Here is a 13851-nt window from a genome sequence, read left to right on the forward strand (position 1 = left end):
GTTATTAACCCCTAAACCTAACCCTAAGTCTAACCCTAACGTAACCCTAACACACACTAACTATAACATAATTAAAATAATTCCAAATACAAATTACAATTAATACCTAAATTATTCCTATTTAAAACTAAATAAATACTTACCTGTAAAATAAAACCTAAGCGAGCTACAATATAACTAATACTTATATTTTATCTAGCTTATGTTTTATTTTTATTTCACAGGTAAGTTTGTATTTATTTTAACTAGGTAGACTAGTTATTAAATATTTATTAACTATTTACTAACTACCTAGTTAAAATAAATACAAATTTACCTGTAAAATAAAACCTAACCTGTCTTACAGTAAAACCTAACATTACACTAAAATTAAATAAATTACATTTATCAAATACAATTAACTAAATTACAAAAAAACCCCAAAAAACACTAATTTACACAAAATAAAAAAGAAATTATCAAATATTTAAACTAATTACTCCTAATCTAATAGCCCTATCAAAATTAAAAGCCCCCCAAAATAATAAAACCCCTAGCCTAAACTAAACTGCCAATAGCCCTTAAAAAGACCTTTTGCAGGGCATTGCCCAAAAGATATCAGCTCTTTTACCTGGCAAATAAAAATACAAACATCCCCCCCAGCAGTTAAACCCACCACCCACACAACCAAACCCCCAAATAAAATTCTATCTAAAAAACCTAAGCTACCCATTGCCCTGAAAAGGGCATTTGGATGGGCATTGCCCTTAAAAGGGCATTCAGCTCTTTTACATGCCCAAACCCTAAGCTAAAAATAAAACCCACCCAATAAACCCTTAATAAAACCTAACACATACCCCCGAAGATCCACTTACAGTTTTGGAAGAAAGGACATGCATCCTCATCCAGCCGGTGAAGTCCACATCCAAGCGAAAGAAGTCCTCAATGAAGCCAGGAGAAGTCTTCATCCAAGCGGTAATAAGTCATCATCCAGGCGGCCAGAAGTCTTCATCCAGACGGCATCTTCTATCTTCATCCTTCCGGCGTGGGGTGGCTCCATCTTCAAGACATCCGGTATGGAGCATCCTCTTCATACGGTCCCAGCCGTACACTGAAGGTTCCCTTTAAGGGACTTCATCCAAGATGGCGTCCCTTAAATTCCGATTATCTGATAGAATTCTATCAGCCAATAGGAATTAAAGGGTAAAAAATCAGTCTCAGCCGTACACTGAAGGTTCCCTTTAAGGAATGTCATCCAAGATTGGAATTAAAGGGAAAAAATCCTATTGGCTGATGCATTCAGCCAATAGGATTGAGCTTTAATCCTATTGGCTGATCCAATCAGCCAATAGGATTAAGCTTGCATTCTATTGGCTGATTGGAACAGCCAATAGAATGCGAGCTCAATCCCATTGACTGATTGGGTCAGCCAATAGGATTGAAGCTCAATCCTATTGGCTGATTGCATCAGCCAATAGGATTTTTTCCCTTTAATTCCGATCTTGGATGACATTCCTTAAAGGGAACCTTCAGTGTACGGCTGAGACCGTATGAAGAGGATGCTCTGCGCTGGATGTCTTGAAGATGGAGCTGCTCCGCGCCGGAAGGATGAAGATAGAAGATGCCGTCTGGATGAAGACTTCTGCCCGCATGGAGGACGACTTCTTGCCGCTTGGATGAAGACTTCTCCCAGCTTCGTTGAGGACTTCTTGCCGCTTGGATGAAGACTTCTCCCGGCTGGATGAGGATGGATGTCCGTTCTTACAAAACTGTAAGTGGATCTTCAGGGGTTAGTGTTAGGTTTTATTAAGGGTTTATTGGGTGGGTTTTATTTTTAGCTTAGGGTTTAGGCAATGTAAAAGAGCTGAATGCCCTTTTAAGGGCAATGCTCATCCAAATGCCCTTTTCAGGCCAATGGGTAGCTTAGTTTTTTTTAGGTAGGTTTTTATTTGGGGGAGTTGGTTGTGTGGGTGGTGGGTTTTACTGTTGGGGGGTTGTTTGTATTTTTTTTTCCATGCAAAAGAGCTGATTTCTTTGGGGCAATGCCCCGCAAAAGGCCCTTTTAAGGGCTATTGGCAGTTTAGTTTAGGCTAGGGGTTTTATTATTTGGGGGGGCTTTTTTATTTTAATAGGGCTATTAGATTAGGTGTAATTAGTTTAAATATTTGATCAACTTTTTTATTTTGTGTAACTTAGTGGGGGTTTTTGTGTGATTTAGTTAATTGTATTTCATGAATGTAATTTATTTAATTTTAGTGTATTGTTAGGTTTTACTGTAAGACAAGTTAGGTTTTATTTCACAGGTACATTTGTATTTATTTTTACTAGGTAGTTAGTAAATAGTTAATAACTATTTTCTAACTAGTCTACCTAGTTAAAATAAATACAAACTTACCTGTGAAATAAAAATAAAACCTAAGCTAGATACAATATGACGATTAGTTATATTGTAGCTAGCTTAGGTTTTATTTTACAGGTAAGTATTTATTTAGTTGTTTTTTTTATATAATTTTTTATTGAGGTTGTGTGAAAACATTACAACTTATATAAGACATGTCAGTAAAACAAACATGAATGGTACATTTCAATGTGACAATTTCTATATACAGGTATACCTCACTTTACAGCGCTTCGCTAATACAGCGCTTTGTGGAGCTGAAGTTCAACCTCCAAATATATGAAACAGTGCTGTAATCTTCGTAAGATTGCGAGAAAAGTGACTGGCACATTTTGTTATGTGCAGTTCACTTTGTTTACAGCATTACAGTGCAATCTGTGTCTCAGTATTATAGTCTGGCAAATTTTACTACAGTAATTGTCACTATTTTACAGGTACAGTATTTATTGAATACTGTGCTGAGCTAGTGTTAAACTAAACATAGCAATATTGCACCTCTAATATATGTTAGTTTAAACATGTTTTTAAGTTTTTAAACACACTGGCAAGTGAAAAGATAGCTAAAACTGCCTTGTTTCACTTTAAGGCGGTTTTCACTCCGGTCCCTAACCCGCTGTATGAGCGGGGTATACCTGTAAATAGAAGACAAAAGTCTCCTGTAAATAGAAGACAAAAGTCTCAATAGGAATAATCTTATGGAACCTCTTTTTCTATTTTACGTGAACTGAAATTAGCATTTTGAGTGGTCACTTTTTAGAATAATTTAACAATTAGTACTTTAAATGATAGCAAAAATGAATTATTAGATGCATAATGTTAAACTCAACTTATCAGTAGGAGTGAACAATGTTGGTAGACTGTTGTAGGCAAAGAGTTAGAAGAATCTTAAGGGGTGCAGCATAGACTAGATAAGTTGCATAGTTAGTCTTCCTTATCAAGGAAACACATTATATGGGGGGGGGGGGTAGTTGTTAAAACATGGTAGGCCGCATGCAGTAAAGGTCCTATCTCCATATGAAAACTTACTAATTGGTAGATTGTAGGTTACCTTGGGGGAGAATACACTTGACTGTTGCGGGAAATATATCCTTTCCCAGTGCCTTGGTACTATCTATTTAACGACATATAGGCCACTATCACAAATGCTAGAGTGTAAGAAGGGATATGAGGGTAAGAGTGTAGATAGAAAAACTTGTTCCCAGGGTCATATGGCATATTTACACAACCATAGGTATATTCAGTGGTTAAGAGGGTTAGTAATATTCAGATTTTAGGGAAGCCAACATTGCATAATCAACACATTTTTAAGCAAAACAGTGTACAGAGCGTAACCACGGCTGCTGGCAGCTTCTCCCACCAAATGAGTAGTTCACATCTATGAATGTATGGTACATGGCTTCCCAACTCAGCCACAGGAGAGAACAACCATCCACCTCAAAAGTCTCTGTTGTGTAGCCTATAATAGAGATTGCCCTTCTAGTTATATAGGATCCATTGACCGCATAGTTATTTAGGACATAGGACAGAGGTATTTAAATATACTATATCTGTCATCAGATTTGACTGGGAAGTGTAAATAATATCTTTCATATCTCTACATATATAAGTGTGACCTATGTAATGAGGGACAATTAACTAACACACCAAGAGAAGAAGTGAAATAGTAGCAACATATATATAACCAAATCTTATCAGGACCATTACTACAATTAACAAATATAAAGATTTGAATTAACAAGTGTGAGTAGTAGTAGTAGGAAGTGTTATAGCCCATCTTGCTCAAGATTGTGCGCTCATTCACCTCACAAAGCTTAATGCCGCTACTTAGAATCCTGAAGAATGACTGCCACGCGGGCAGAATATTGCGCAGACAAGATTGCCTAATAGCACTTATATGATATTTGGTCCGGTCTAGGGATAAACTTTTCCTAGGAACTTAATGGTAAACAAACCTCAAAACTAGAACAGACAAACGGGGTAAACCTTTCAGATAACAGTGGTACATATGACAGAATGGATTTTTGAAAAAAAAAAGAAGTAAATTATATATATATATATATATATATGTTATCACAGTCTGATGACAAATTTAGCCTATGCCTCGTTTGAGGCCCCTCTGTGTGGCAGACGTTGGCCTAACAATGCCAGATTGAGGTATAGGAGATGTTGGATGCTGAACAGTACGAGACCATGCACAAGGCGTGAGCTTAAGTCCACAGATACTTAGGTATTCACATTCAATAGCCAATGATCCTCCAAAATGTATCCCAGCTAAAATCCTACTCGGAGTAGAGACCACTGATTCCCCAGGTTGCCAGTCAATGTCCAAACATTCCTCACACTGCCCCTTAAAATCACAAATATTCTCTGCTCGGACACTCTCTTCTACATTGTTTGATTTATTAGGCATCTGACCTGCTACATACCCAGAAAGTGAGCCGTCAGTGACCTCTGAACAGCAGAGCAACAGGGAGGACAAGCTTGTCACAGAGGGTGGCGTACGCTGGGGCCCCAAAGCGTCGCCTCCATAGAACTTACCAATCTCACTATCTTTGTCCCTTTGAGCTGGAGGAACATCAGTAGGCGGCCGATATGCCACTTCGGTGTTGCTGTAGTAGGTGGACAATTTCCAGCAGCAGGGTATTGGGATCCATAGTAGGTGTTAGACACTGACTGCTCTGATGATCGCTGCGGAAACTCGTGTTGGCCCGTGTGCTCAGTCGCCTGAAAAGTAAAAGCTGAAATCTAGACTACGGTATTATAGTTTGCCACATCCCAAAATGGCTACGCAGCAGGCAGTGCATTCGACTCTGAGAGAGCGCTGCTGTAAACTTCCATCGCATTTACACCTCACTTCACCCGCTTCTGTACAGGTCTGCCACTCAAATGAGTGGGAGAGGTAATCAGGGTTGCACAGTCTCTTTGGCTAGGTCTCCACAGGATCCCGAGATATGGCTGCTCCACAAGGTGTTCACACAAGGGCCTCATAAAGTGTGTTGTTTCCCCTGACGAAATTATTTCCCAGTCTCTGTTTCTCTTGTCCAAGTGCCTTAACACTTTGGCCAAACTGTAAATAGTAAATTAGACTGGTCAGAGCAGTCAATTATAGTTTTAAGAATTGTAGTTAGCCGGAGCTATGAGATTGTATGACCGCTCCGTTCTGTTGCTTGCTCTGCCCCGTATTTATTTAGTTTTAAATAGGAATTATTTAGGTAATAATTGTAATATTTATTTGGAATTATTTTAATTAGGTTAAAGTTAGTGGGTGTTAGGGATAGGGTTACCTTAGGGTTAGACTTAGGGTTAGGTTTAGGGGTTAATAACTTTAGTATAGTGGCGGCGACATTAGGGGAAGCAGATTAGGGGTTAATAAGTGTAGTTAGGTGGCGACGAGATTGGGGCGGCAGATTAGGGGTTAATAACAGTAATGTAGGTTGCGGCGATGTTGGGGCAGCAGATTAGGGGTTAATAACAGTAATGTAGATGGTGGCGATGTTGGGGCAGCAGATTAGGGGTTAATAACAGTAATGGAGGTGGCAGCGATGTTGGGGGCAGCAGATTAGGGGTTAATAACAGTAATGTAGGTGGCGGCGATGTTGGGGGCAGCAGATTAGGGGTGTTTAGACTCAGGGTTAATGTTAGGGTGTTAGGTGTAAACGTACATTTTTTTTCCCCATAGACTTGAATGGGGCTGCGTTACGGAGCTTTACGCTCCATTATTGCCGGCTCTCCCCATTGAAGTCTATGGGGAAATCGTGCACGAGCACGTCAAAGCAGCGCTGGTATTTGGGTGCGTTATGGAGCTCAACGCTGCCATATCGCCCGCAAATGCCTGCTTTTTGTAAACTTATAATACCAGCGCTATAGGAAGTGAAATACCGCAGAAAAAGCTGCGATCGTTAATTTCCCTATAGCGTTCAAAACTCGTAATCTGGCTGTATGTTAATAAAACTGTGTTGGTTGTGCAAAACTGGGGAATGGGTAATACAGGGATTATCTATCATCAATACAAATTTTGGGGTTGACTGTCCCTTTAAAGGGACACTAAACCCAATTTTTTTCTTTCATGATTCAGATAGAGCATGCAAATTTAAGCAACTTTCTAATTTACTCCTATTATAATCTTTTCTTCGTTCTCTTGCTATCTTTATTTGAAAAAGAAGGCATCAAAGCTTTTTTTTTCTTCAGAACTCTGGACAGCACTTTTTTATTGGTGGATGAGTTTATCCACCAATCAGCAAGGACAACCCAGGTCGTTCACCACATATGGGCCGGCATCTAAACTTACATTCTTGCATTTCAAATAAAGATACCAGGAGAATGAAGAAAAATTGATTATAGGAGTAAATTAGAAAGTTGCTCAAAATTTCATGCTCTATCTGAATCACGAAAGAAAAAATTTGGGTTCAGTGTCCCTTTAAGTTTTTACCTGCCGTAGTTATTTTAGACAAGCACCACAGCACACCATCTATCAATGTCTAAACATAGTCAATAATATTTTGTCGGTGCAGGTATACTATGAAATTAAAAATAATTTTCAGTGTTGCATTTTTCATGTTGAAATAGCAGATTTGTTTTGTTGTTGTCAATTTCTATTTTTATATTTGTACCTAGGTAGCAAATACAGCAGAAATTATGTTTTTAAAAATACAATAAACTATTATGATCTCACTAAACCAGAAAATTAGATCAGCGAAATGCATGTGTATGAATCAAAATTAAGGAGAAACCGCTTCCTGTATATAATTAATTTAGAAATCATTTAAAATCATATATTTTATAGATGCGTAGCATTTTTTACAAACTATACCGCAAACTGAACTAACTTAAGCTGACTGCCAGAAATGTGCTGTCAATTACAATACACCAAATGTGTTTTTAAACATAAATATTGGCTAACTTCTTGAATATTTTATTGATGTATACACAAGCAGAGTACATGGAGTTTATTCTAATAATATAACATTTATTGGAAATGTGTAATTCAATCAAGTTTGAGAAAAAAAAATGTTTAAAAGACCCGTATAGTGCCAAAATGACTTATTCTAGTTCATTAGAACATATCATTTTAGCACTATCGTCTATGCAAGTTTATGTGTTTCACCCCCTGTAAAGGAGGTGGCAGAGAACCAGCAAGTAAAAAGTTAGCATGAGCGTGAAAGTCAGATGCACTCTAACTTCAGGACTGCAGATACCATGACCAAACGAACTTCTTTTCACCATAGACCTCTAAGGGGCGCGCTGTTAAAAACACTGTGTTAGACCAACTGTGGTAAACCCAAAGTGACTTATAATTACTTTACATTCCAATTTTCTTCACATAAAAGATAATGTATTTTTAAATATATACTGAATTTATATTTGTATATATTTTTGTAAAATAAATATCTATATCTATATAGGTTTCTGAATCACCAATAAAAGCATTCTTTTTAAAGTGGAGCTGTAATTTTTTCAGCAGTCGCAATCCATTTTCTAAATATATACTGTATTTCTATTTCTATTTGTATACATTTTTGTAAAATAAATATCTATATCTATATAGGTTTCTGAATCACCAATAAAAGCATTATTTTTAAAGTGGAGCTGTAATTTTTTCAGCAATCGCAATCCATTTTCTAAGCACTTTCCAACATCCTTTTAAGACATAAAATCCCTAATTGGCCTTTTTGACATCTTTCATATTGTTTAGCAGTTTCGGTTGGATTCCCACTTTTGATCCCAATAACAAGTACTAATACAAGAAAATGTACAAGAAATCCATATTTAGGGGCCTATCTATCAAGCTTCGAAAGGAGCTTGACGGCCCGTGTTTCTGGCGAGTCTTCAGACTCGCCAGAAACACAAGTTATGGAGCAGCGGTCACAAAGACCGCTGCTCCATAACCCTGTCCACCTGCTCTGAGCAGGCGGACAGGAATCGCAGCAATTCAACCCGATCGAGTACGATCGGGTTGATTGACACCCCCTGCTGGCGGCCCATTGGCCGCGAGTCTGCAGGGGGCGGTGTTGCACCAGCAGCTCTTGTGAGCTGCTGGTGCAATGCTGAATACGGAGAGCGTATTGCTGTCCGCATTCAGCGATGTCTTGCGGACCTGATCCGCACTGTCGGATCAGGTCCGCAAGACATTTAGTAAATATGCCTCTTAATGTATGACGTGAACTTTTAGCGGCATACTCCATTTTGGATTTTAATCACCCAAAAACTGTTCTTCACATATCCTCCAAAACTGATAATGAGTTATCGGTAGGCGATACTGGAAAGATTGTAATTCAACTCTTAGAAAGATAATTACCTATGTATATTACAGATTTTTATTTGTAATATTATAAAAGTTAAACTTATAAATAAATATCTATAAAAAAATGATGTAACTAATTTGCTTCTTACCTGTGTCACTATTAGAATTCCACATGCCATTATGCTATTGTAAAAGTATTAGGGGTTAGAAAATTTATTATTTCAATCCCACTCTATAATTTGTAGCAATTTTGTATATCATTCTCTTGGCCCGTTTAATAATTATTATTTACTTGGAAACAACAAGTTCCAGGTTTATTATAAAAATTGATTGTATATTTCCCTGTTAATGTAATAAAAAGATTATATATTTGTCTTTATTTGTATCTGGAAGTTAACAAAACACAGTTATGTTTAAGGAAATCTAAGTAGCTAAATATTTTTAAGAATTTATTTTTTGGAAAATATATTGGTTTACTAATATTTGAAATGTTTTTTATATGCGGTTAACCTATTTTTTTTATTTTTTTTTTAGGTTTTGACGGCTGTATTGCTTATGTGAAGTATAACCGAGAAAATCTTCCATTTAGTGGCAAGCACAACTTGGTTAGCATATCCAAATCTGACACATCAGCTAAGATTGGTTGCCGAGGTCCCAATATTTGTGCAAGTAACCCATGTTGGGGAGACTTAATATGCATAAATCAATGGCACGCATATTCATGTGTTCCTCCTGGAGACTGTTCCTCAAATCCCTGTCAAAATGGTGGCAGCTGTGAGCCTAAATCACAATCTGGATTTACTTGCATTTGTTCTGACTCATACACAGGAAAGTTTTGTGAAATGGCAACAGTCTGTGTTGGTGTTACTTGCCCTCAGGGTAACATATGCAAGAGTGGAATAAATGGAGGACATATATGTGTTTTGATATCACATGTTGAGGATCCGTCCCTCCCACTTTGGGCTGTTCCTGCAATTGTAGGCAGCTGTGCAACCGTTCTTGCTCTGTTGGTTCTTAGTTTAATTCTATGCAATCAATGTAGAGGAAGAAAAACAAAAGTGCCAAAAGAAGAGAAGAAACCCAAAGAAAAGAAGAAAAAGGGAAGTGAGAATGTTGCATTTGATGATCCTGACAATATTCCACCTTATGGTGATGACATGACTATAAGGAAACAACCTGAAGGGAACCCAAAACCAGACATAATTGAAAGAGAAAATCCATATTTAATCTATGATGAGACTGATATACATCATAACTCTGAAATAATACCTAGTGCTCCTTTGGCTCTCCCTGAAACTGAGATAGAACACTATGATATTGACAATGCCAGTAGCATTGCTCCTTCTGATGCAGATATTATTCAGCATTATAAGCAGTTCCGAAGCCATACACCTAAATTCTCTATACAAAGGCACAGCCCTCTTGGCTTTGCAAGACAGTCTCCACTGCCATTGGGGGCAAGTAGTCTAACATATCAACCTTCATATAGCCAGGGACTTAGAACAGCTACTCTGGGTCATTCAGGTTGTCCTCCCCCTAATCCACTGTCTCGTCACAGTCCTGCACCATTTTCCAAGTCATCAACATTTTACAGAAGCAGTCCGGCGCGAGAGCTGCACTTATCAAGAAGGGAAGGCAGTCCTTTAGATATGCATAATGATGTTTGCCAGCCTGGGATTTTCAACTATGCTACAAGACTGGGGAGAAGAAGCAAAAGCCCACAAACTATGGCAGGTCATACTTCAAGGCCAGGGAGTCGTCTTAAGCAACCTATAGGCCAAATTCCTATGGAGAGTGGACCTCCTGTTGGACTTTCAATAGAGGAGGTTGAAAGGCTTAATACTCCTCGACCACGAAATCCAAGCATCTGTAGTGCAGACCATGGAAGATCCTCCTCTGAGGAAGATTGTCAGAGACCCCTTTCTAGAGTAAGGAATCCAGCAGATGGAATTCCAGCTCCAGAATCCTCATCTGATAGTGATTCACATGAGTCTTTTACTTGCTCAGAGATGGAATATGATAGAGACAAGCCCATGGTATACACATCAAGGATGCCAAAACTAACTCAAGTTAATGAGTCAGATGCAGATGATGAAGACAATTATGGTGCTAGATCAAAGCCTAGGAGATACCCAGGCCGAAGAGCTGAAGGAGGACCTGGAAACACAGCTACTTTACCAGCTGATGCATTACCAATGAAACTAACCCAACAAGCTGGTAATTTCAATTGGGACAATTTGTTAAACTGGGGACCAGGGTTTGGACATTATGTAGATGTTTTTAAAGATTTGGCTTCACTTCCTGAAAAGACATCAGCGGATGTTAATGAGGAAAACAGAGGAGGTACAGCTAAATCGGTTTCCAAAGATGGAGAAGCAGAACAATATGTCTAGATATAGCATACTTGGATTGTCAATATGCAAAACTATTTAACAGTCAATCCATTGTATGGCTGTTTACAACTGAAAGTCTCCATTTTAAGAGCAGGCCAGTGAACGTTCATAATCTGAAGGGACACAATTAAAATAATAACCATATTGCTGCTGCAAAGGACAGAACTTTATTTAAAGCAATTTCCTTTATTATTCATTTTTTTGCATGCTTTACACTTTACAGATTGAAATTCAGCATGCACTAATTCAAATAAATGTCCTCATTTCAATGGATTATTATTAGCTACATTATATTTTATGCTCTTCAGCAATTTCGGTCCTGTTCTAGAGACCTGTGTGGAAGTCAAGTTCAGTCTGTGTAAAAACCATTGCAAATTATTTTGCGTTCAGCATTTGTTTTATATGTAACAGTGTATTATAGGGCACAAAGTTGTGGTTTGTTCATTACATCCTGGCAATAAAGGGTTATAAGTATATTTAAGATCAGCACTTTAGGGCCTTCTTACAATAACTGTATTTTAAAAGAGTTCATTCCCTTTTGCAAACATTAAATTGTATTTCAAGATTACAAAATGTTACTTTGACAAAAATATATTTTTGTAAGAACTACAGTTTCTAAATATCAGTTGTTCACTAACAAATCTAGGAATCTAGAACTTAGTAGAGAAACTTATCCTAGATTTTTCAATTTGTATGTTGAAATTTGAAACGTCACCATAGTGATATTTGTACTGTGGATATTTTTTACAATTACTTTTACTCAGACTATGTTTTTGATATGGATATTTTGCTATGCTGAATAGTTTTCTTACTTTCAGGGAAAGCAAGAAAATGCTTTTCTTTAAAAATATCTGTTACTTGTGTAACATTCATATTTTTTTGAATTTTGATACAACTGTAACATAAAAATATGCCTTTCTTCTTGTAAATGTCAATAATAAAATTAAGATATTTATTTAACATGTCTGTGTGGATTTTAGGTTTACACTTTTACAGTTGCAAAACTTACTCAGGTATTTTATTCTTATGTATTGATGATGGCAATTTGAAATGCTGTTTAAATACTCTACAACATAAACAATAGACACATATTACATATTTAAAGGGCTATAATAGTAAACAAAAATTGCATGCTCTAATTGTTTAGAGCATGTCATTTTAAGACTAGCTATCCTGCACTACTATGTGTTTAACACTGCATAGGGGTTAAACACACAGTAGAAGTACCGCTCGGAAGTTGCAGAGCACTGCTGGTCTCAAACAGAAAATGCCGCTCAAATCCGTTACACATCTTAGTCATGCAACTAGTGCTGCTGATTGGTTCAGTGGCAGTTCCTGAGCTGCACCTTTGTGGGATTAAACACATAGAAGTTCAGGGTTGCTATTCATAAAGAAATATAGCATGTCATTTTTCTTAACTTTTTTGTCCGTGTACAATTTTTTTTTTCATGCTCTGTTTAAAGGGACATTACATGAATTAAGTCTTATCATAGCTAATACCTTTTCCACCTGTAGATGTAGTAGCTTGATGAAGACAAAGCACCCCCCCCACACACACACAATTTATATGCTTTAACTTTAATGTGTGCTTTCTAATCCATCTTTATTTTGGTAGTACACTAGATAACATTTTTCAAAAATTGCATAGCGTTCTCTTTTCATTATGGAAGCTAATCACCACAACTTTTAACCAACATAGGGCTTGTTTTCATTGAGCCGTAAATGTTTTCACAAAACAAAAAAATGCTGTTGGAAAGCATTAAAGGGCCAGTAAACCTAAAAAATAATGTTATATAATTTTGCACATAGTGCATAACTATATAACATTATATTAGCAGCAGCTTTATAAAACCTAATATTCCCTGTGAATTTTTATAAAAAAATGACCGTTTTTCAGACCCGCTCTCTGTGCTCTTCTGAGCGGGTCTGTTTTTATCACAGAGCACATCTGTCCAGCTGTTTAGTCACAGCTCGGCCCGACCGCGCCATTATACTCAGTGCAACTCGCTCCCGCTGTCAGACAGAGCAGGAGCGAGCTGCACTGAGTATAATGGCGTGGTCGGGCCTGGCTGTGACTAGACAGCTGGCCAGATGCGCTCTGTGATAAAAACAGACCCGCTCAGAAGAGCACAGAGAGCGGGTCTGAAAAACGGTACTTTTTTATAAAAATTCACAGGGAATATTAGGTTTTATAAAGCTGCTGCTAATGTAATGTTAAATAATTCTGCACTATGTGCAGAATTATATAACATTATTTTTTTAGGTTTACTGGCCCTTTAAGCTTATCGACAGTTTCCAATGCCGCATTTTCCACCGATACGGCAGCATGAGTCTGACTGCTTCCAAAAAGTGCAGGTTTACACCTATTTTCCATTGAACTCACAAACAGGAAAAACACTGTTGGAAGCTGTATAAGGTCTTAAACATCGGGTATACTGAGCTAGGTGTAAAAGAGGAAAAATAAGCACTAAATATTAGGAAATATTACATATTTTTTTTCTTCCTATTAAGATCTTAAAGTTTGCAAACAATGCAAGCTTTTCTATTTTTTAATTGTATTTTTATATGTAATATTTAGTGCATCCCCAGACAGATTGGAGTTATGCTCTTAATTATATTTCAAAATGTACTTCATATAAAAAATAAAACCAAGCACATAACTCCAACTATACCTATGCATGGCGCAGCACTAAATATTACATATAAAAATACATTTAACAATAAATAAAAAACAAATAAAAAAATGGCTGATCTTAATATAACCCCTTCGCTACTAGGGATTTCGGAGAAAAACTTGCCTAAAATGCTAGTGATTTTTTGTTTATCAGTTCCACTTAAAC

The 13851-nt window shown here is 37.3% G+C and overlaps 1 protein-coding gene across 1 annotated transcript in view; it reads left to right on the forward strand.

Annotated features, from left to right (window-relative positions):
* The window catches only part of FAT4 (FAT atypical cadherin 4), a 337983-nt gene extending 326012 nt beyond the window's left edge, over positions 1-11971 (forward strand). The window contains 1 exon segment of the mRNA XM_053703634.1: positions 9153-11971. Within this exon segment, the coding sequence (XP_053559609.1) occupies positions 9153-11011 (1859 nt within the window). The 3' untranslated portion in view covers positions 11012-11971.
* The last annotated feature ends 1880 nt before the right edge of the window (positions 11972-13851 follow it).

This window comes from Bombina bombina, chromosome 2 (genome assembly GCF_027579735.1).
Source record: "Bombina bombina isolate aBomBom1 chromosome 2, aBomBom1.pri, whole genome shotgun sequence".
Lineage (NCBI taxonomy): Eukaryota > Metazoa > Chordata > Amphibia > Anura > Bombinatoridae > Bombina > Bombina bombina.